The sequence below is a fragment of the Camelina sativa genome, chromosome 14, assembly GCF_000633955.1.
Source record: "Camelina sativa cultivar DH55 chromosome 14, Cs, whole genome shotgun sequence".
In the NCBI taxonomy this organism is placed as follows: domain Eukaryota; kingdom Viridiplantae; phylum Streptophyta; class Magnoliopsida; order Brassicales; family Brassicaceae; genus Camelina; species Camelina sativa.
In genome coordinates this window covers 30,212,715-30,235,452 of record NC_025698.1, presented here as the reverse complement: position 1 = coordinate 30,235,452, position 22,738 = coordinate 30,212,715, and the positions used below count along the sequence as shown (strand labels likewise).

The following is a 22,738-nucleotide window of genomic DNA, read 5'->3' as shown; positions in this document are numbered from 1 at the left end:
TGCAGAAGACTCACTAATTACAAGCAGAATCAATCTAAAGGAAACTTCAGATTTCATCAAGTCAGTGCCAATTTCATCAAACCAAAGCAGTAGCAGCAGCGGTGAGATGGTAAACGAAAGAAGACCAAGTTTCTCATCACAAAAGAGCATTGGAGAAGGAAGAAGCAATGGACATAGAAGAGTGATGTTAATGGAGTCTCCTTGTACTCCAGGTAGAGGAGTCTTCAGTTTCAGTAGCAATGTATCTGGTAGAAGAAGAAACTTCCCTTCTAAATGGATTGATGCTGAGAAATGGGTCACCACCTCTGGTCATGATTCTCCAGCACATTCCCTTAAAAGCACTCAATTTGATGGGTTTAAACACCAGGTTTTGCTCTCAATAACATATTGGATAAAAGTTCAAATCTTTAAACGAGAATGTATCAGTAAACTGAAATCAAGAAATGGTTTTTTTGAGCAGGTGGAAGTTGTATACTCAGAGAAATCTAGAGTTACAGAAGAATGTTTCAATGGATCTGTCTCATTATCTCCACAAGATCTTATCCTTAAAGGTATATAAAGAAGACACCTTTTTCTAATAGAATCTTGAAAAGTTTTGATCTTTTTGATGAGTTGAAAGTTAAGTTTTGGATTTTGTGTTCTTTTAGATAAGTTAGCAAACGAAGTGCAACAGATTCTTCCATCAACGGAAAGGTTTATATTCAAAGATTCCGACAAGTTTCTCCGGTACGAGGAAGAAGCTCAAACTCAAACTCAACACAGAGACATCGGAACAGAGATGACACCAGTCGGGAGTTTAGCGACTTCAAGATGTCACACGCCGTTCAAAAGCACGTCTCCGGCAAGACACAACACGCCTTCGCAACTGTCCGGTCCTTTGACGGAGACCAAGAACGTTATAGACATCTCAGAGTTCGCAGACAAGCTTCGACTCAGTGGGTCAACAGCGAGTCAGTATGGTAACTCGGTGACGAGTCATTGGAACTCGAGGGAAGAAGAAGAGGAAGAGATATCAAAGAGTTTAAGACATTTCGATATGGAGAGTGAGTTACGGAGAAGTGTCTCTGAATCTAAAGCTGTTTTGTGGGATGACGAAGACGACAAGATCAAGTTTTGTCAAAGGTATGAAACCAAAATCTTGATAAAAATATGTAAAAATCAAGAATTGAGTTTTTGTGTAAATTTTTTTTTAAAAATTGAATATTTTTGGTAGGTATCAAAGAGAAGAAGCCAAAATCCAGGCATGGGTTAATCTCGAAAACGCTAAAGCCGAAGCTCAATCCAGAAAACTTGAGGTATGTGTAATGTGTTACATGTATTTTCCTATCTTTCTTAGAGTTATGTTCTAGCTTGTAACGGATTTGTTGAGCCACGCGCCAAGATTAGAGAAATAAAATGGGATGGCATGATGTCTTCATTGACTAGTCTTTGTTTCTTTATGGACGCAAAGTCTTGGAGTTTCGAATTTTAAATTTGGGATGACATCTTTGTAGTTGTACTTGTAGTTTGTGCATGTCCCATGTGAAGATATTAGTCTTCTTTGTAAAGTAATGTCCTCTCTTGGGAAATTGGAGACTTATTAGATTAAAGTAATTAATCATCTAGTATTTTATTACATAGCTACATGTTTTGCATTAGTTATGTAGCTAATATAATCATACCAGTCGAAATGATGATATTTCAAGAATTAATGTCTGATTTTTGGGAGGGTATGTAGCTACATTATAGTCGTACTTGTAATTTGTGCAAGTCCCATGTGAAAAGAGATTATATAGTAGTAATACAGTACTCCATAGAGTAATTTTCCTCTCTTGGGAAGTTGGAGACTTAGATTTAATTATTAATCTAGCTATGTAATCATATCAGTCTAAATAATACAGTTGAGTGATAATTTTTACAATAATTAATGTGTGGTTTTTTTGGGGTGATATGTTATTGTTTTTTTAGGTGAAAATACAGAAGATGAGATCAAATTTAGAGGAGAAGTTAATGAAGAGAATGGATGTTGTGCACCGGAGAGCGGAGGATTGGAGAGCTACGGCGAGGCAACAACATGTTGAGCAGATGCAGAGAGCCGCCGAGACAGCCAGGAAGTTGACTAACCGCCGTGGCTACTTGGTTACTGGCCGTAGCTCATGTGGTTATTTACCTTGCAACAATACTTGCCGCTAACTCAGTTACAAGAAAAAGACAACTAATAAAGAGAGTAAAAATACACATAAACAAACACAAAAAATCACTGTTTATGTGTTAAATTATCAACAAGTATGTTCGTTTATTGTTTATGCAAGAAAAAAAAAGAAGTGAATGGCAAAATTCAAGTAGAGCAAATTTTATTATTGTCAATTAATTTGTAGTATTAGATGAAAAGAAAAAAAAGAAAGTTGAATACGGAATTGTAACTTTGTCGTTGTGGTTTTGAATTGGAGTGGTAACATAATTGAACTAGAAACAAACCACTAGAATATAAGAAGTCCAACAAAAATTTATGAACTTTTTTTTTTGTCGAGTTGTAAAATTTGGTACAAGAAAAAAAACACTAACACTAGAGAAGGCTATATTGTACATATGGACTATGGAGTTTGGTTCTTGTTGTCTATTTTGGTAACTAAATTCGAATAGTTGTTGTCATGCAAAAGTGTTTCATTATAGAGAGAAAATAAGAGAGACCCTGACCCAAAGACAAACTTTTGCGTCTGGAAGGAGTAGAAGTCTCGCAACAAGTCACAGCTTTTCATCCTTCCCCAATACTTTACGAGACAACACTCTTTCACTTCTTTTGTTCTCTTCTGTTTGGTTTCATTCGCTTAAAGAAAAAGGAAAAAAAAAAACTTAAATAAAAGAATCATTGAAATTTTGAGTACAGCAAAAAATAATAACCTGGACTGTCAACTTTTGTCCTTTTCTTTTTTTGTTACACTTAACTTCTGACACTGAGATAAATTGGACATCTTCTCAAATTCCAGTCTTATATAGTTTGTGTCATAATTTTCAGTACAAATGGGCTGGTCAAGGCCTAATTATGGCCATGATATAAAATAATTAGGCCCATCAAAGCCCATTATAATACGGTGCGTTCCGAATCAATCTAACTTGTTCTTCAAGAAGTGAAAATCAAAAAGCCAAAAGAAGAGCAAAAGCAACTGTTTCGTCTTCGATTCGCAGATCATATCAGCTGGTTTGATTCTCTACTCTCATCAAGTTCAAATTGTGATAAGTTTCTGAGTTTCTTGATTTACTTAGATCCGTTATTCTTATTCTAGGGTTTTGATTCCGTTGTGCGAAGGAGACTTAAAGAGGTTTATACAGATCGAAATCGCCGAAGATGTTTCTCACTAGGTATATCTCCGTATAAAACCAAATCTACCTTCTTATGCTTCTGGGTTCGCTGAAATTTTCTTCCTTTACTTCAATCGTGGTTTTGCCTTATATCTGGTTTCTGATTTTTGTTGTGCCAAGGACCGAGTATGACAGAGGAGTCAACACTTTCTCTCCTGAAGGAAGGCTATTCCAAGTTGAATATGCCATTGAAGCTATCAAGGTAACTTCTCGATTCCTCCATTTTGTTAGTTTCCTTTGTAAATCGAGAAATTTGAAGAAAAGGGTTATGATTGATTTAGGGTTTTCTTTGATTGGTTTTAGCCTATTTGCACAAATCTAGCTCACTCTTCTTTGTTTAATCGATGTAGTTTGGGTATCCTATGTGTTTGGATTATATGTTAAGGATCTGATTATGTGTGTGGGGTTTTGTTGCAGCTTGGTTCTACTGCTATTGGAGTAAAGACTAAAGAAGGAGTTGTGCTTGCTGTCGAGAAGCGTATCACTTCAACATTGCTGGTTTAGTTTCTAACATTGAATTCTCTGTTTTTTCGATTTGTTGGATTCACAATTTTTTTGAACAAGTGGTGAAGTATTAGCGTTGTGTGTTAGTTATGGTGATATTAGCTTTCTCAGTCTTTGTTAAATGCTTTTTTCTTTTACTAGGAGCCGAGCAGTGTGGAGAAGATTATGGAAATTGATGACCATATTGGTTGTGCTATGAGCGGTTTAATTGCTGATGCACGTACACTTGTTGAGCATGCAAGAGTTGAGACTCAAGTGAGGTTTCTGTTTCTAGGTTCTTTTCTTTTAGCGTTGAAAGACCTTTTTATGTGTTATTGACGGCCTCTTTTGCTGTTGTTCAGAACCATAGATTCTCGTATGGTGAGCCAATGACTGTAGAATCTACAACACAAGCATTGTGTGATCTGGCTTTACGGTTTGGTGAAGGAGATGAAGAATCAATGGTAATAATCAAAATTGGTATCCTTAGTTGCTTTCACATCTCTTAAGCTTTATGATTGGACAAAATAATTGATTACCATAACTTAATTACGTCATTTGGGAGTTCGGACATGCTTACTGATTATTTCTTTCAATCAATGTTACTATAGTCTCGGCCATTTGGAGTATCGCTTCTCATTGCTGGTCATGATGAAAACGGGCCGAGCTTGTAAGTTCTTGTAGCTCTCTTCTACTGATATGATTCACTTATGTCTTGTGAGAAAGTTAGTTGATCTTATAGTAAGTCACTCTGTCTCGTTACAGGTACTACACGGATCCGTCTGGAACATTCTGGCAGTGCAATGCAAAGGCAATTGGTTCAGGCTCGGAAGGAGCCGATAGTTCTCTTCAAGAGCAGTTCAACAAAGTAACTTGAACTTTTTTCCAATTATATTTCAATTAATCATTTGATTGCATCACCAGCATTCCCACTAAAACCTTCAATTTCATTAACTTATTTCAGGATTTGTCTCTTCAAGAAGCTGAGACGATCGCTGTATCAATCCTCAAGCAAGTTATGGAAGAAAAGGTACAAGCTTTTCAATCCAAAATTTTACAATTCACAGAAGTTTATCAATCTAATTGTTCTGGTTGGTGTTAGGTGACTCCAAATAACGTGGATATTGCCAAGGTAGCACCAGCATATCATCTCTACACTCCACAAGAAGTCGAAGCAGTCATCGCTCGTCTATGATGAAATAACTCGATTCGGGTAGTTTACCAATCCGCTTGTGTCACAAAACTTGTTACTTTTGTCTGTTAGATTGATGACTCATGTCAGACAGATGTTTAGTCTGTTGTGTAAGAGAATCTTTTGTCTCCCATGTCATTCAATAACATCTCTCGGATTTGTGACTTATAGGAATTTCCTGGCTTTGTTTAGTGTCGTTAGATAAGTATTGAATTGACCCTTTTGGTAGTTGCATGTCAAAGTCGGGGATAAGTTGGTGACTTGGTGGTATGCGATAGTATTATCGTTGTGAGCTTTAATTTGAGTTCAAGCCTGTGAGTTGTGATGAAAAAATCCTTTAAGTCTTTGGATTATTTCAGCTGAGGAAGATATCTTATTAGGGATACACAAAAAACAACTAAGTTGGGTAAAATACAGATCACAGCAGTGTCAAATAAATACTATAAAGTAGAAAGGTTTCGGATGTTTTTTTCAAAAGAAAATCCTATAAACGCAAAGTATAATGTCACTACTGAATTAAGATAGCTGGTGTGTCACTCCTGTCGCCGGTATCCAATCACTGCCATGTAAAAGCGTAGCCACAGTAAACTTTGCAGCATCCACCTCCGACATAACCGATTTATAACCAGCCCATTTGACTCGTTGGGAAACATCTGACCCAGGACCTGTATTCTTATACTCTCCGTACACAATACTCGCAGGCGGATCAACTCCAGAAACCCAGGACATCCACCCGACAGGTCGAACCACCGGTCCAATCTCCGTCTCCATAATAACGGTCGTGGAAAACTCCTTCCACGGTCGGCCAAGATATGTCGGAGCAACCACATTGCCGTTTGCCGAGATAGTGCAACGCTGGATCGACATCCCAGAGTTTTGGTTCGGATCTTTTTTACCCTGAGCGGTTATGGTGTTGAACTGGTTAGGAAGAGGCTGACGAGGCATGATTTTGCAGCCTTGGAAAACGACCGCAGCACTTCCGAATATGAAGTCGATTGTCCCAGTGACGTCGCAGTCACGGTAAAATTGTCGGTTGGAGTGAGGGTAAAGCGTGTCTTGAAAACCATCGAAGGAGCATTGGTAATAGACTGAGAAATCGGAGCCTGATCGGAATGCCACAGCTTGGTGTTTTGTTGCTCCGGAGGTGTTTATGATTCCGATGTCCTTCATCACAAATCCTTTTCCTTGTATAGCTGCGTTAAAAAGTAAAAGTTTTAGCGTGCGCGCAACTTTTGTGTTGCTTATTTCAAATACCTAACATGAACCACTATCTATGAACAACTTAGGCAACAGAGTGTATTTTAAACCAACTTTATTAAATTAGACATACAACTATGATTTTGTTGCCGTTTAAAGCACAACCAGTTGGATTAGGTGACATATAACACGCACTTTGGTAATAAACTTTTATTTTTCTGATCAACATGCTGTATGCCATTTCATCCTATAGTGCGCCATATATTTTTTTTAATTCACATAAGTATATGATTAGCAAAAGAAATTTCCGGAATCACACAAAGAATCATCACTTTGATATTAGGTCATTTCATGAATTAGTTGATAATAATTAAGGAGTAACAACTAACGACTAACAGACCATAGATAGCCAAATGGGTATGTAACAATCAATGTCAAGTCTCAATTCTTCTATATTTGACCATGATACTAATTAGTACTACTAAAACTAAGTAACAACCAACAAGTAACAAACCATAGCCAAATGAGTAAATTATGTAACAATGTCAAGTGTCAATGCCAAATTTGACCTCTAAACTTCACCAATGTTAGAAACTTAATCAAACCCTAATAAACGATTGGCTAAAAACTTTCAATTCTCTTCTAATTCTCAATTGGCTTGAATGATTTCTCCAAGAACTTAAAAAAGTAGCAGCAAGAGAAGAGAAGAAGACATACCAAACGTCGCCGTTTCATAAGTAGGAGTCCCGTCGACAAAGTTCTTACTGCCGGAAATAATGGTCTTCCCTTTGCCGTCGCCGTAAATCATAACATTCCATTTGCTCTTATCCATCACAACATTCTCAATATACGTTCCACTCTTCACATAGATCACAAACATCTTCAAACTCTTCTTGGGCACCATCAACACCGCTTCATTCACCGTCTTCACATCCCCTGTTCCATCACCCGCCACCGTCACATCAGGCTTCACACCTTCCGTCTGTAACAACCTCCGTCTCGCCCACTCCTCAAAATCCACACTTTGCTTCTGATGATGATGACTCATCAGTCTCCTTCTCCTGTGAATCGGGATCCCCAAATCGCTCAACGCAGCAAGAATCTTGGAAACTATCGCAAGACTGTTACTTGTGAACTCTGTCGATTTAGCCATTGCGGATTTCAGATTATGTGTGATCGTCGAGTTCGCGTACTCTGTTTTGTTCTGTCTCAACTCGTCTAACGAATCGAAACACGTGTCGTGATCTGTTACCGTCGCGCTAAGCCAAGTCTTGAGATCTTCGATTTTGGAAGATGACAGAGTTTTCTTCTTCTCTTCGTCATCAATGGCGGAGACAGTGTCGTTGAGTCGATCCAAAGCATCTTCGATCAGATCTCCACAAACCCTTAACGCAGATTTGATCCTTTCGTCTTCTGTCTCCTTTGACAGCTTCTCCGGTAAATCGGAAATCGAATCGAGCTCGTCGATGATTACTTTCAGAGAGAGCTTGAACAGAGTCTCTGGATCTGTCGTGTTTGAAGATGGAAGCTTCGAGATACTTGAAATGCAAGATTCAGGGAAACGAGTTACGCTGCAGATGGTTTTGAGTGAAGTGGATGGTGTTAACCCGTGAGGTGAACTCGGTGTTGAATCGTTATCCTTTTTGTGGACGACGGTGGCGACTACGGCGGCGATTATCACGGCGATGAGAACCACGACGGATATTGATAGTAAAAGTATACGTTTTCTTGTCTTTTTCTTCAATGCTGAATCTTGAGCTTCGTCTACTTTTCCATATCCTTTGAAAGAGTTTACAGAATCCATTAGTACTACCAAAAAAAAAGGCTTAAAGCAAACTCCTTTTTTTTTTTGTTTACTACTGATTCTTGAGGTTTGTTCTGTTCTGTTCTTTGATGTCAGAGATACACATGTATATGTGTTGTTGTCGTTTTTATATAAGTGTGGGAGCGCAGAATGTGAATCTGTGAACGTGACGCACTTGTTCCATGGTGACTTCCTTGGTGTGTGAGTGTGTGATGTGATCTATTTGCATGTGAAGATTCATGATTACGTTGTAATTATTTGTTTAATAAAACCTTTGATTATAGTTTCCATTATGTAACTTTTTGTTTTTTATCTTCCCAATCAAGTGCAACAACACCATGTTTTGTAACCAATTCATAAGTAAAGTTAGTATCCAAGATGCTTTTTGGTTTTATAACTACAAATATAGTTTTGTGTATATGTCAAGAATCAAGATCAACACTATTAACTTCGTAGTAGGACCATAGAAAGCGAACATTCTGCATAATTTATGGAATCACTGGGATATTTTTCAAGTATACAAATTGAAGAAAACAAAGAACATTATCTTGACAACATTAAAAATAGCCATGTGCCTTTCTAACAAGTGGCATCTCCATCTATATCTCTTGGGGCCTTAAAAGTTAAAACCGACAAGGGACACAACACCAACATTGGGCTTCTGAACACATGATTCCCGGTTTATCTGATTTTTTCGAACACAAGATAAAATGAACATGCTTATTGCTTACCAAGAACTATACCAGTCTTGATTTTGCAATGACTTTAGTTTCAATTCAGGTGTTATAACTATGAATCTCGGTTTATTGATATATGTAGATAACAAATATGTAAGTTTTGACAAACACAATCTTTATTTAATTAATAATAACTCAAATTTAATTTCAAAGACTTAACAAGAAAGGGAAACCAGTTGACGCTAACCATCCTCCACCACCAATGAACTGACCAGCTGTATATTGCTGAGCTTCTGTGACACTTGTAATTACTTTAAAGCCCTTCCACGTTACTCTATTCGCAGTTCCTGCCCCTGCTCCTCTATTCAAATACTCTCTATAAGTCAGAGTGTCCAACGCAAAACTCCCGCTCCACTCAAGCCAACCTGCCGGTCGGATCACGTCGGATATAGCTGATTGCATTATCACCGTCCGTGAATATTCTTTCCAAGGACGACCAAGGTACGTCGGAAACGTTTCTTTTACGGCCAAAAGATCCGGCGTGCCACCGATCCGACAGTTCTGGATCACTATCCCCGTGTTTTGATTCGGATCGGACCGTCCTTGAGCCGTGACCATGTTTTTCTGGCCGGGATTTGGTCTGCGTGCGTTTATATCACAGTCTTGTAACACAGCGGCTGCATTTCCGAAGATGAAATCTACAGTTCCGATAATGTGACATTTCACAAAGAACTGACGGTTCGAGTGGACGTAGAGTGTGTCTTGGTAAGCTAACATGTCGCAATTGTAGAAAGCGGAAAAATCCGACCCGACTCGGAGTGCCACCGCTTGATGCTTCGACGGACCCGCCGTGTTTTGGAATGTGATGTCACGCGCTAGAAATCTCTCGCCGACGGCAGCTACAGTTAATGAAAAAAAACAAAATTATTTAACCGTGGATTTCATTTAGTTAGAATGCTGACTACGTCATCTTTTACCAGTGAGACGTTACACATACATCATTATGTTTTTTGTCCATACGAACAAATGTCTCTTGTGTACGTGCTACGTTTACAAAAAGTCATGGCACTATTATCGCAGTATGTAACAACATATAATGGAAAAATATGGTCCATCCAAAAACTAATAAAAAAATCACTAGCTTGTTTAATCATTTGTTTTTTTTTTCTTCTTTTCTTCACATTCATTTGCTTTATTTATGTAATTTTTTTGCAATTTCAAATCACTAAATATCCATAAATTTTTAAGTTCATTTTCATTAAAAAAAAAAAAATGCAGAAGAAGAATTGTATTTACTTACCAACCGTAGCGGAGTGGAAAGTGGTGCTTCCGTCGACGACATTTCTACTTGCGGTGATAATAGTTTTGCCTCGACCATCTCCCAAAAACATTATATTCTTCTTCTTCTTCGTCACTTCCACATTCTCTCTATAGACTCCTGCCTTTATATGTATCACAAACCTCTTGTTACTCTTCTCCGGCGCCGCAGTTACGGCCGCCACTATCGTCCTAAAGTCACCGCTTCCATCAGCTGCCACCGTAGCGTCTGCTTTGACCGTTGACCCTTGAAGAAGCCTTCTGTCTCCTACGGACAACCAATGTGGCCATCCTTCGCCGTCTAATTCGCCGGTGATCTCCTTGAGCTTGCGGTTAGTGGGGGTGGAAGACTTATCTATTAGCTCGAACTTGGCTATGTCTGTGTCTGTCATGTTCTTGATCATTGCTAATGCATTGCTACACATGTGTTCCACGTGTACCTGTTTTGATTATCATTCAATGATCAAGCTGTGTTAAATATATTTTAACTTTTTTTCCAAGCAAAACAAATGTCTTGGGTATATATGTAAATAAAGAGTTAACTAGTGTTTTAAATATTGACCGACTATAGTCACTACATTTCTTTTCTGAGTAAATATTGCATGTCAAAGATAATTTAGCTCTTAAGTAAGTTACACAAGATTACTAATCATTTGCGTTTTGTATGCATAATGTGATAAACCATATGTGTTGAAAACCGAGTCAACACCAAAATTTGTGAAATATTGAGCTTTCTTGTCATTTAAAATGTTGATATATAGTGGTAAATCAAAGCATAGTATATTTTTGAACCATGCATTTTATTTTCAGTCGTCAAAAACTCAAAATAAAATTAAACAAGAACAAGACATAAAGTTTGTACTCAAATAATTTGTTGTTGAAGAAGAAAGTGATGTGCTTTTATTTGGAAATATAAAACGGTACCGTACATTGATATAATTATCAATCTTAACACTTTTGGAATGCATTTTTCTAATACATTTTTCTGTCATCCTTTCTTATCTCAGTATCCAAACAAGTATCAACTAAATTCTCTACAATTCTTACAACCAAACACAATGATTTCTTTATTTGATAATATTAATTTCCTAAAATATATCTACCTAATTTAAAGCAATATGTTAGATTAAAATATAATTCTTCTTTCACTTTTATTTAATCTTATATTTAATTATTTAAATTACTATTTAATACATTAAGTTAATAAGATTTTAGATTTTTTTAGTATATGGTGTGATTTGAATTTTTATAAATGGATATATATTTTAAAAATTGTTTTAGAACTTTTGTAACCAAACAAGTATATTCGGATATAGATTATTTCATATTTGAGTTATTTTAATATATAATGAATATCTATCTTAACCTTTTATTAATTACTGTGAGAACACATATATAACAATGTAACATTTATATTAAAACTCAAAGAAACTTGATCTATTTATAATATATTCAAAAGCTTTTTTAAAAAAATTGTCCGTGGTACATTTACATTAAAACTCAAAGAAACTTGATCTATTTATAATATATTCAAAAGCTTTTTAAAAAAAATTGCCCGTGGTGTACCATGGGATCAAACCTAGTTCTTTTTAAAATGTTTCAAAGATTTTTCAGATCTGAACAATTTTCTACTCGGATACTAAATTTGACTATAGTGATAAAGTTGATAACAAAACTTTCCAAGCATGAATTTGAAAGTTTGTTTATAATTTTTCCTTTTAATATCTGATCAAAGCTTTTCAAAGAGTTAAATATGTACGTACCTGACCCTTCAGTAACGCCTTACGAACTTGCTTATCAGCGTTGTCGTAAGAGAAACCGTCAAGGCAAGTCCCTTGGTTTGTAATGGCTGAGCTGATTAGTGTTTTGAGATCATCTGCATGTTTCCTCAGAGATTTTTGCTTAGGGTACTGATGAAGATCCTCCACCGCCACATGGAGCTCATCTAACGTCTCGTCGATCGTCTCCAAACAATCATGAAGCGCCGTTACCTCACGCGCCGTCAAGCCTTTCCTCTTTGTGATCAGCTTCTTGACGGCGAAGTAGTTGTGTCTCACGGCTTTGGTTGTTAGGTTAAGCGACGCTTCGATGACGTCTTTCTGTGATGCCAGCTCTTTTCCTCCGGTGGCTGCCACGGCCGAGAAACATAGCTCCGGGTAAAGAGTTGAGCTGCAAACAGATTTTAGAACGGCGTGTGACGTCGAAGATAGAGTTGTGATTTCTTGGATTTTGTTTTGGTTTGATTTTGTGGCGGCGACTCCGACTACGGTGGCAAATAAGAACAAGGCTACTGCGGCGGAGGAGAGAATGAGTTTCTTGTTGTTCTTAAAATCTGAGAATTTGGATATAAAATCTTTGATTGGTGCCATTGTTTTCAACAATGTTGTTTGTGAGGAAATAGAAGATGGTATAGTAAGGTTTTATATTGTTGAGTTTTTAGATGAAAAACTATACTATATTTTTGTCTTTGTAAATATTTACTTGCTTGGCTGTATGTATTGATAATTTGAGTGATACATTTCAAACTTTCTTAGGCCCACTTTTGGTATCATATATACTTTAATAAAAATAAATACCTGTTTATAATATTTGTAATTATGCTGATCATCACATTTATATAATTATATATATTATTCAGATAATTTGGAATGTAAGTTTCTTGATTTGTATCAACATGCCATGCGTTATTTTGATTTCCGAGGAGGAAGAAGCGACCACTTTCATCCACGTTGAGACTCATATAATACATGAGACAACATAATAAATGTATAAAACTTAATTTTCTTTAAAGATATATTTCATTGAAAACTGTCCATCATTTTAGTTGTATATGAAAATGGATAACACATACACACCGAAATCGAACTATATGAGTTTATGAAACTTTGAATCATATCAAAATATTGTTTTTTTTTTTTTTTTGGGTTAAAAATCAAAATAGGTATTTGGATAGGATATCAAAATATTGTTGAAAACTGTCTATCGTTAATAGGTTTTGGTATATCATGAATAAATGATGTTTTTTTTCTTACACTTTCCTAACTCTAAATTAATTTATAACTATAGAATTAATTTTTTTGTTTGTCAACAACTATATCTTCAAAATATATATTCGTTCATCACATGCTATTCCGGAAATTTATGCTAGGAACATATATATGATATACTATACTATCTTAGATGTACGTATAACTGCAAACGACAAATATTCTTTAATAGGTGTTTTAATATAAAACAAGATTTGAAAGTTAAGTGGCATGAAAGATTGGATCGAAGAGAAAAGTTATAAATGATAGTACTCCTCTAGGTGCTCTAAAAAATTATGTCTGTCGTTCAAAAATAGATAAGTTGTAGCCAAAAAAATCTCTGACATATTTTCAACGTAAGAACAAAAAAATCTCTGATAGAAAAGCATTTATCGAATAAAAAGTGAATGTTGACAAACAAAACAAACAAAAGTGAATCAAATTTATATTCGCTGTTGGCGTCTACTAGGCTGCAGGACTGTCACGGGATCCATCTTCGTATTGGTACAATCGGAATCTTGATGTTGTTCGGATTTTGGTTACTTCATTATTCATCCACAAAGATTTTTTTTACAAATTTCATACTACAAGACTCTATACTAATTTATCATACAACTTAATCCCGTGGCTTTTAATTTTTATTTGTTTTTCCGGCTGTCTTGTACTTTTTTTTTTCTAACCGTAAGGAAGCAACAAAATCATTCAACAGCGACTTTTGGCCCAAAAGACAAGTGGTATGTTATATAGTCAAAATCATATATCTGTAGAAAATGAAGAGTAGAAAATAGAAGATAAAATACTCCAAATCATATTTGATGCTTTGAAACATTGAAAACCATCACACCATAGTCTGTTTCTGTGTCTTTTTTTTTAATAAAAAAATATAAATTTTGTGGAAATAATTAAACGAACCCACGAATATTAGTAAAAAAACCAAGCTTAAATATATTATAATTTTAATAAAGATTAGAGAAGAAGAGGATAATTTATCAATACAATGTTGGGGGTATTGAGAAAGGACCATGTGAACGTTGCCTGTTGGACACCCACATTTGGACAACGCCAGAAACATTCAGCTAAGCCTAAATTCAACTTAATTATTAGAGACGACGACATTTTTTTTTCCTTTTACTGTATAATCTAACTAATCAAAATTTCTATCTAGTTTCCTTTTATTTTATATTTATTGCAATCATACAAACTGTATTTAATCATATACATAATCAGTAAACTTGGTGGATGTGGATCATGATCGATCAAAAATTAAAATTCTGATTTGCACTGTGAATTATTATAAACTTGTTTTTGTTAATTAATTATTGTTAACTTTAGGTGTTTAGTCAATGATTCTTTTTTTTTCCTGCATGTAAATCTTTCCTTCATTTTTTAATAATATATCATAGAGTTATAAACAAAAATTAAAACGTTGTGATTCTGTTATGTTGATAGATGATCAATTATTTCGCCGAAAGATTATGGGGTGGCTGGATGCATTGACAAATTATCGTCGTAATTATTTCCGCAATGTCATGAAATTATTAACATTTTTCAATCTGTTTTAAAACATTTGTTCGTTGTACGTGGAATTTTATAATCAGATATCGCCGTAAATCGCGCCTCGTTTACTTCCATAGAATTTAATTATTACTAGACAAATTGTGCATTTCATTCAATGCAAGGTTACGTATATACTTCGAAGTGAGTTTGAGTCCCTATCTGGTTAGTTTATTGTTGTTGTTCTTTCTTTTTATATAAAGAAAATAAGACAAACATAAATATATGTATTTTCTTTCAAACAAAAAAATTGACTTGTTTGAGGAAAACAACAGGAATTTTTTTTGACAAAAAAGGATTATTAATTATTTCTGTGACTATATATCATGTAAAAGGTCTCTATGTAAAAATAAAATTCAATAATATATACCGTATTTATATAAAAATATCGTTTTAACATACTTTGTATAATATAATATAAGCATTTAGTTATACCACTACAAAATATGGATGATATATAACTTCAATATATGTGACAAACATAATTTGTAGCAAATATTTGCGACGATTAGTTACACATTAGTGACAAAATTTAAATTAAAAAAATTTGTAGCAAAGCTGTAGCCATTTGTGAGAAATAGTGACAACTTTAGATACCAATAAAGTTTGTGGTAATTTGCTACTAATAAGTAACTATATTTTTGTGAAAAATATACTTACTATTTTTGATCTTAACTAAATTTGTAATTATTAGTTACTAACTATTCTTCTGGTAATTAGCTACAAATACATAAATAAATTTATAGTAATTAGTTACTAATTATTTTTGTGGTGATTACTTACGAATAAGTAACAATATATGTGTAACAAATATACTCAGTATTATTGTATCGTAACAAAATTTGTAGTATTTAGTTACTAACTATTCTCACAAAATATAACGAAGAAATATTTTTAAATAATATTTTTATAGTTTGCTACTACTTATTATTGTAATAAAAGATAAAAAGTGTTTCAGAATATTTTTTGAAGGTGAGATACTAATAGTGACCAATTTTTTTTAAAACAATCATGTAGCAAACTTGTAAAAAAGCGATGTCAAATCTAGTGAAACTAAATATTTAACATTGCTTATTAAGTGATGGAAGAATTAATTTTTAGCATCGTTTAGTTTTGGTTAGTATCATTTAATTTTAGCATCGCTTAAGAAATGATGTCAAATGTTTTATTAGTATCACAAAACAGAAACGATGTTAAATATGTCGTTAAGATCAATTCTCAAAAATGACGTTAACTTTGAGTCGCTTCCATCACCAACTAAAGCCCAGGAAGTTTATTAACCTATTTAAGTAATTAAAATGATAGGATATTCCGATATTATTACTTGGCCGTGAGCCATAAAAAAAAAAAAAAATTCACCGATGGCCGGCGATGGGTGGCTTCTCTTCTTGGTAGTTTCTTGTTTGTCCTTTTATCTATCTCAACCTTTAGCTTCGTCGTCTCCTCCTTGGGGCGGATTGGGGTTGTTCTTAGACGGATATATTCCCCGTGGCTCCGTGTCGCTTCTCCGATCAAGGCTTAGAGGTCTCAAGTTCCTGATCTGGTTTTCATGTCTCGACAATCAGGTTTCTCGACTCTATTCTCGTTGGATTGGGAATGGTGGTGACTTGTTTGTTTTTCCGGCTGCTCTCGAGGTGGATCTGAAAAGTTTTGCTCTTCGTCTAAGGTTTGTTTACTTTTGGCACCTTGAGTCGGTAAGATTCTCTTACAGAGTCTCTTACAGAGTCTCTTACAGAGAAGGAACTTAGTTTAGACATTATAAAACCTTAAAAGCTTTTCATATGCTTGCAACTCTGTAGCGAATTTGACACAAATATGATTGTAACAAATTTGTAGCAAATTTGCTACGATTTTCTATAACGCGTATTTAGCTACTATCTTATAGGCGCAATTTTTTTTTCGAAACAAATTTGTAGCAAACATAAATTTATGACGAAAATATGTAAATAGCTACAAAATTTTTTGTAACTATACAAACCAAAATTTGTAGTATACAGATATATTCATTTCAATATATCATTAAAATATAATGTGATAACTTATATTCAAATTTATTAGTTTGGTTACAATAATTTAGTTTGAAAAGTACAACTAAAATGTAAAACAAAGACATAGACATAATTATAAAAAAATATTATTTGTACAATTAATGCTATATATGTTGCACAGAAGCGATTTTCATAACAAAAATCACGATACATGTACGTGTCAGAAGTATGTGTAAGTGTGCATCATGAGCTCACGATGCAGTAATGGACTTCCGAATTTTTTTTCATACGACCTAGATAAAATTAACAAAGTATTAGAATAAAATTTTTATGATGTCAAAAATATTGGTACTACTAAAGAAACATGGAAGAAGTCGAATGACCCACCCCTATATGTAACGTCCCCGAGACGTCCTAGGCTTAGACAAGGACAAGGATAGCCACGGGACGCTACAGTGAGAACCGCATCGAAGTGGTCTGGCCGAAGGATAGAAGCTGCAGCTTCCCGACCAGTCTTCCCTGGACGCGATTCCGCTCGTGGCCGAGATTTCGCTTAGGCTTTGCAACCCTTGCGGCCTGGCGCGTTGTGTTGGTCCGGACAAGGCCAAGTATCAAATATAACTTGTCATGTTTCCCCAAAATCGAATATATTACTTATAGTAAACTATTACATTGAAAAAGTTACCAAAGCAATATTCATAAATAGTTGGATTCTTTTATAGAATACATAGTAGGAAAATATAGAGTTTTACAAAAACACATAAAAATCCCTATCCGGCACCCTACTGTTTGCTCCAGCTCTAGACTCATCCTAGGCTTCCTGCAAGACAAAATATTATCATGAGTAATCTAAGATTACTCATTGAGCTGGGTACCCCTTTTTCCTAGACATGAATTCTATTTTTCCCACCCCGACTACCCCAACAAGCAAGCAAAGCAAACAAAACAGCGCAAGCAAAAACATAGCGGAAGCAGATAACAAATAAGCAAGCAAAGAAAGTTAGATCAATCAAGACTGGACTCGATAAACCTAGACAATTCAATCCTACGCAAGAAACAAAGACGACTAGAAATAATCAAGATAATTCGACTACTCTAAACTCTTTCACCTATGGCCCCCTCGATAATCTGTTAACCAACATGAGCCACAAATGCTACATCATCATGTAGCGGTCGTTCTAGTAGTGAGCCAGACGCCAACTTGTCTCGTGGGTATCCGCTTGATATAAGGCCCACGAGACACTTTCCACACTTTGGAACAGAAGATCGACCACTCTATTCTAGCTACGACTCGAGAAACAAAATTCAAGAGACTAGCTAAAATAAGTACTACAATTCAAAGGGTTACTAAAAACGCTAAGAATTTAGTACTACAACAACAAGCAATTCAAACAAGAAAATCAAGCAAAACAAGCAAGAAAATCAATCAAGAATTCAAGCAAACAATCAACAAGCAACAAGAATAAAAATTCAAACAATTTAGATTGTTCTACATGCATGCAACCATCCTATCCGATTTTTATGCAAGAAAATATTGCAACTAAAAATCTATCAATTTAATCATGCATGCAAGTCTATGGTCCGATTTTTAAGCAAGCCATATTGCTTAATTTATGCATCAAGTAAACATAAAATTCATCATGTAAACATGAGGTTTCTATCTCTTCAATTCTCAACATGCATGGTGATCCTAGCATAATTTCTATGTGATTAACATGAATCTAGCATGAATCCTACCAGTTTAAGCATGCAAATCTCCTTTAACTTGACTGAATCTAGTATGATTCCTAGTCTAAATGCAACAAGCAATAGGTACGTACATGAACCTTAAGGCTCATGCAACACTCCAAACAAACTACCACAGACTCACAGTGTTCTTAGCAGAGGATTGATCTGGTTGGACTTCACAGCACCACGGATTAGACATCGTTCCCTTAGCGTCCTGACGGCGTCCCTTCAGCGTCCAGACGGTGTCCCTTCGACGCCCCAAAGCTCCGGCCTATTCTTCTTAGAGAGCTCAACACTTAGAATTTTTTTGGGTGACTTTTTGGTTGTGAATGACGAAAATGAGGCTCGGAGAAGTCATATTTACAGCCCAACAAGCCTCTTTCTCTCCCTTGGTTCGTTCAGACAAATGGCAAGAATCTTTTGATACTTAGCGCTGCATGGCACGCGTTCGTTGCACTCGCCAGACACTTGGCGCTGCATGGCTTGCGTGCAGCCCACTCGCCGCACAAGTGTCACCCCTCTTCAACACTTGGCGATTCTCTTCCAACAAATGGTATTTCGTGTGACAAATAGCGAAATTAATTGCTTAAGCCCCAATTTTTCGTCCTCCTATATAAACCTTGGACTTGGCGATTAAATGGAGAGTTTCCGATTTTTCTCTAAGTTTTTATCCTCCTTGCGTCCGTCCGGTGTTCGTCCGATGTACATACCGTGTCTGTCCCGCGTCCGTACCATGTATGTCCCGCGTATGTCTTGTCCATATCAATTCTATCCCATGTCCGTCTTGTCCGTACTATCTCCATCCCGCGTACGTCCGTTTTGTCCGTACCGTCTCCGTTTCATATACATCCTGCGTCTATAATTCCGCGTGGAAATGCTGGTTTTTGATCGGAACACGAAGTCTCGATCGTACCTTGGATTATTTTGATTTTTGACTTGGCCATTCCTCTTCTTTTTAATTTTTAGGATTTCTTATAGATTTAGTCCCTTGACCATAGGCCATTGCCCATTCTCCGACTTGTTGATTTCTCTTCAGACTTCTTTCGGTTGTTCTTCTTATATTTCTCTTTTCCTTCTTTCTGAGTCTTTTCCGGGTCTTTTTCTTCAAAATTTCATTTTGGGTTTTTACCCTTAGTGAGGGTCACTACATTCTTCCCTCCTTACAAGAATTCGTCCTCGAATTCTAAGGTCTTCTCCTTCTCTTCATCTGGTGTTGATGCTCCTTATCATATGCGAATTCATCCTACTACCACCGTTGTATTATTACTTTCGTTGTAATGCTCCTGGAAAATTTGAACTTCTTCTCCTTCTCTTGGTTTTTATGAGTTTTCTTGACTTGTTACCAACTTCATTACTCTTGACACCGTTAATGGTCTTTTACCATCTCCCGAGACTTTGATCTACTCCGTCATACACTTGGTCCTCTCGCGCTATTGGAAAGCTTCTTCATCTCCATCATCCGCTTGGTTCTCCATATGTTTCTAGTTTCTTCGGGTACTAAGATTGCTCTCTTGGTGTACCGCGACTTGTCTACTCCCTTAAACTCTTTGTCTTGATCCTCCTCATCGTTCGGCTTGTTCTAGACTCCTTGTCTTTGTCGTGTAATCTGGTTTACTCCGACTTCTTTTTTCGTACATTCATCACGTGAAATTTTGCGTTCTCCGACTCATTGGTTTCGTATTCCATATAACTTTAACTTCTCCAACTTCTTTAGCTTAATACTCCATATAACTTTAATTTTTCTGGTTCTTTTAACTTCGTACTCCATATAACTTTAACTTCTTCGGCTCCTTTAGCTTCTACGTCCTTCTTTGATAAAATTTTCTCTTCCGGCTACTTGGTCTCCATCTTCTTATATTGTAACCTCCATGTCCTTGATTGGTTTCATCATTGGACTTTATCACATGATCTTGGTGTCTACCAACGACTTTTTCTTCTTCCTCGTTTGTCTCTATTTTCGAGCTCCTTGGTCATCCTCCATACTTTGTCTAACTTCTTCGTTTGTTTACCAGGTTCGGTTCGATATAACCTCGCTGGTTTTTGCCACTTTGCATCAAAATTGCTTCATCTCCTTTGCCATCTATTATTTTCATGCATCCTCTTTGTCTTTACTTAGTTGCCAACTATTCATTTGAACGTAATACACAACCAAATCATATTTTTTCTTTTTTCAGATACATATTCTTAATTTTATAGAACATACAAAATTCAGTATTTTGAAGTTTTTAGAACAAATTTTCCTTCTAAAATTTGTAGAACATGTACAAATTGTAGATTGAATAATCTAAATGGTTCAGAACTTGAAAAATCGTAGAAAATGTTTTCTGAATATTTTAGATCATAAATCATCAATATAAAAAACTGATTTTTGACACCAAAACAATTTTTTTTTTTTAAAAAATTATTCACATTTGTTTACTAGCATGAGTTTTCTAGTTTATTTTTATCTAAACTCTTTAAAACTTCACTATATCTATTAGTAGGGGTATTTTTGTCATAATTGACAATTAAAAAAAAGTATAAATGAACAAACTTTATTTCCAATTTTCCCATATTAATATTTAAACAAACTTATAACTCGTTTTAGTTATTTGAAGTACAACAACAACGATATTTGTTGTCATGATAATTGAGCATGCATAAACCAATAGTTTCATGTGAGAATTCAGGCGGTCCACATCGACTCTTACATTCTCTGCTGAATTGGCATTGACCTCTGTAAACACACTCTTCATGTCCGATTTGTTTTGTATTCAATACTGTTAATCGTCAAAAAAATCAGTAATATTAGTTTACTATATTTTCCGTGAGAAGGTATGTATTGTTTTACAAAACACTGTATATCTCTATGTGGGTGTTATAATGCAAATTTCTTGAAAATGGATACAGAGAAAGATTAAAGTCAAAGAAGAAAAGTATAAATAACTAAAACTGAGAAAAGAATTTTACAACAGAACCAAAAAACAAACCAAGAGAAGAAAATCTATTTACTCTTTGACTGGCAAGTAACGAGGAGAGAATTTATGATGAGAAAGGTTCCAAGTTGAAACTTTGAGAAAGCCATTTATGTAGTTAGAACTTATTTTAACAATCAGGTTATGTTTTGTATTTTTTTGTTGGGGGTGAGGCTATCATTGAAAAGGATATGCCTATCTTATAGTATCTTCTAAAAGTTTATTTTGTAGTTTGACATATGGCTATTGTAGAGTTGATACCTTTCCAAAAAACTTATTCAATAAAAAAACCAATAAATGTAACTTACACTTTAAATCTATTACAGCAGTTTTTGCTTAAAAATATGTTTTTGGAAACATTTACCATTAAATATTATTAAATGCTTATCTTCATATCCAAATAAGTTTAGTTGACTTTCTCTTCTATCCTTATAACCAAACACAATTAAATATTTTAAATATTCGTACATATAATGTTCTACAATTAATATAGATATTTAAAAAATTTATTCCAGATTTAAAATTTTATTCTCCTATCATTTTTTTAATTTTAAAAATTAAATGTAGTCAATCATCATAATCATATAATACATAAAGTTAATAAAAATAAATATTTTCTGCATATATTGTGATTTGATTTTTTTTTAAATGAACATATATTACTCAATTAATATAAAAAGTGTGTGTTTAACATATATATATATATATATAGTAAATTTACCGTAAATAGTAAATTATAAAATTTTAAGAAGTTTATAATTTATAACTGACTAGATTAGGACCCGTTCGATGCACGGGTTTTAAAAATATCTAATAAAATAAAAATTTAAAATAATATATTAATATTTTATGTGTAAATGAAATATATTTTCCTGAAATAAATATATAAATATCCTTAGTTAGAGATAAGTTTTTATTTTAATACACTAATTTATATTTTTATATTTTAAAATTATTATTACAATTATTACAATAATCTAACGCTATATTATCAGCCACCAAATTTTTTTGCAAACATTAATCATTATGAATATTATTACGGGAGGCCAAACTCAGGACCAAGTAGATGAGTAGCTAGTCAACCAATGACCAATATTGTCAAATTCCAAAAACGTTCCGCAACTTATTCATGTTTCACATGTTAACCCGTCAAAACGTCATTTTATTAGAATCCACGTAAAATTTTACTGTATGTTTTACCACTAAAAATATGTTCTTACATTCAAAAATATTTTATTGTTAAAGTTTGCTCTTTATCAGCACCTATAAAATTATTTTGTGAAAAAATTAAACCAATTTTTGTTCATTTACTTTTAATTTGACGTAGTTCCTTTTCAACAGTAAGATTTGTTTATGACAGATTATATAACCACTAAAATGTTTCTTTAAAATTTTTTACTCAAAAAATATTGTGGATAAAAAAATATATATATCAACATTGCAATGAGTTTATGAATAACCCAAAAAAATTTGAGAAAT

The 22,738-nt window shown here is 34.7% G+C and overlaps 5 protein-coding genes across 6 annotated transcripts in view; 2 read left to right on the top strand and 3 right to left on the bottom strand.

Annotated features, from left to right (window-relative positions):
* The window catches only part of LOC104742908, a 4,614-nt gene extending 2,293 nt beyond the window's left edge, over window positions 1-2,321 (top strand). The window contains exons 1-5 of one of the 2 annotated variants that reach the window (XM_019236148.1): window positions 8-367; window positions 461-551; window positions 648-1,122; window positions 1,214-1,295; window positions 1,948-2,321. In XM_019236148.1, coding sequence (XP_019091693.1) covers window positions 107-367; window positions 461-551; window positions 648-1,122; window positions 1,214-1,295; window positions 1,948-2,172 — 1,134 coding nt within the window. In that variant the 5' untranslated portion in view covers window positions 8-106 and the 3' untranslated portion in view covers window positions 2,173-2,321. Of the gene's footprint in view, window positions 1-7; window positions 368-460; window positions 552-647; window positions 1,123-1,213; window positions 1,296-1,947 lie in introns of those variants that run through there. The other variant, XM_010463990.2, reaches the window with a different exon arrangement.
* LOC104742907 (proteasome subunit alpha type-5-A) lies at window positions 3,096-5,199 on the top strand. The gene is made up of 10 exons (XM_010463989.1): window positions 3,096-3,178; window positions 3,264-3,339; window positions 3,460-3,541; window positions 3,757-3,837; window positions 3,985-4,098; window positions 4,185-4,286; window positions 4,434-4,492; window positions 4,588-4,690; window positions 4,787-4,852; window positions 4,925-5,199. Exons 2-10 carry the CDS (start codon window positions 3,326-3,328, stop codon window positions 5,015-5,017), a joined length of 714 nt encoding a protein of 237 aa, XP_010462291.1. The 5' UTR covers window positions 3,096-3,178; window positions 3,264-3,325; the 3' UTR covers window positions 5,018-5,199.
* Window positions 5,372-8,180, bottom strand: LOC104742905 (pectinesterase 1). The gene is made up of 2 exons (XM_010463988.2): window positions 6,929-8,180; window positions 5,372-6,207 (listed from the first exon to the last, which is right to left on the bottom strand). Exons 1-2 carry the CDS (start codon window positions 8,013-8,015, stop codon window positions 5,531-5,533), a joined length of 1,764 nt encoding a protein of 587 aa, XP_010462290.1. The 5' UTR covers window positions 8,016-8,180; the 3' UTR covers window positions 5,372-5,530.
* On the bottom strand, window positions 8,851-12,378 carry LOC104742904 (pectinesterase 2). The gene is made up of 3 exons (XM_010463987.2): window positions 11,773-12,378; window positions 9,993-10,449; window positions 8,851-9,591 (listed from the first exon to the last, which is right to left on the bottom strand). Exons 1-3 carry the CDS (start codon window positions 12,376-12,378, stop codon window positions 8,900-8,902), a joined length of 1,755 nt encoding a protein of 584 aa, XP_010462289.1. The 3' UTR covers window positions 8,851-8,899.
* On the bottom strand, window positions 20,889-21,413 carry LOC109128857 (defensin-like protein 275). Its single transcript, XM_019235975.1, has 2 exons — window positions 21,297-21,413; window positions 20,889-21,064 (listed from the first exon to the last, which is right to left on the bottom strand). Exons 1-2 carry the CDS (start codon window positions 21,367-21,369, stop codon window positions 20,889-20,891), a joined length of 249 nt encoding a protein of 82 aa, XP_019091520.1. The 5' UTR covers window positions 21,370-21,413.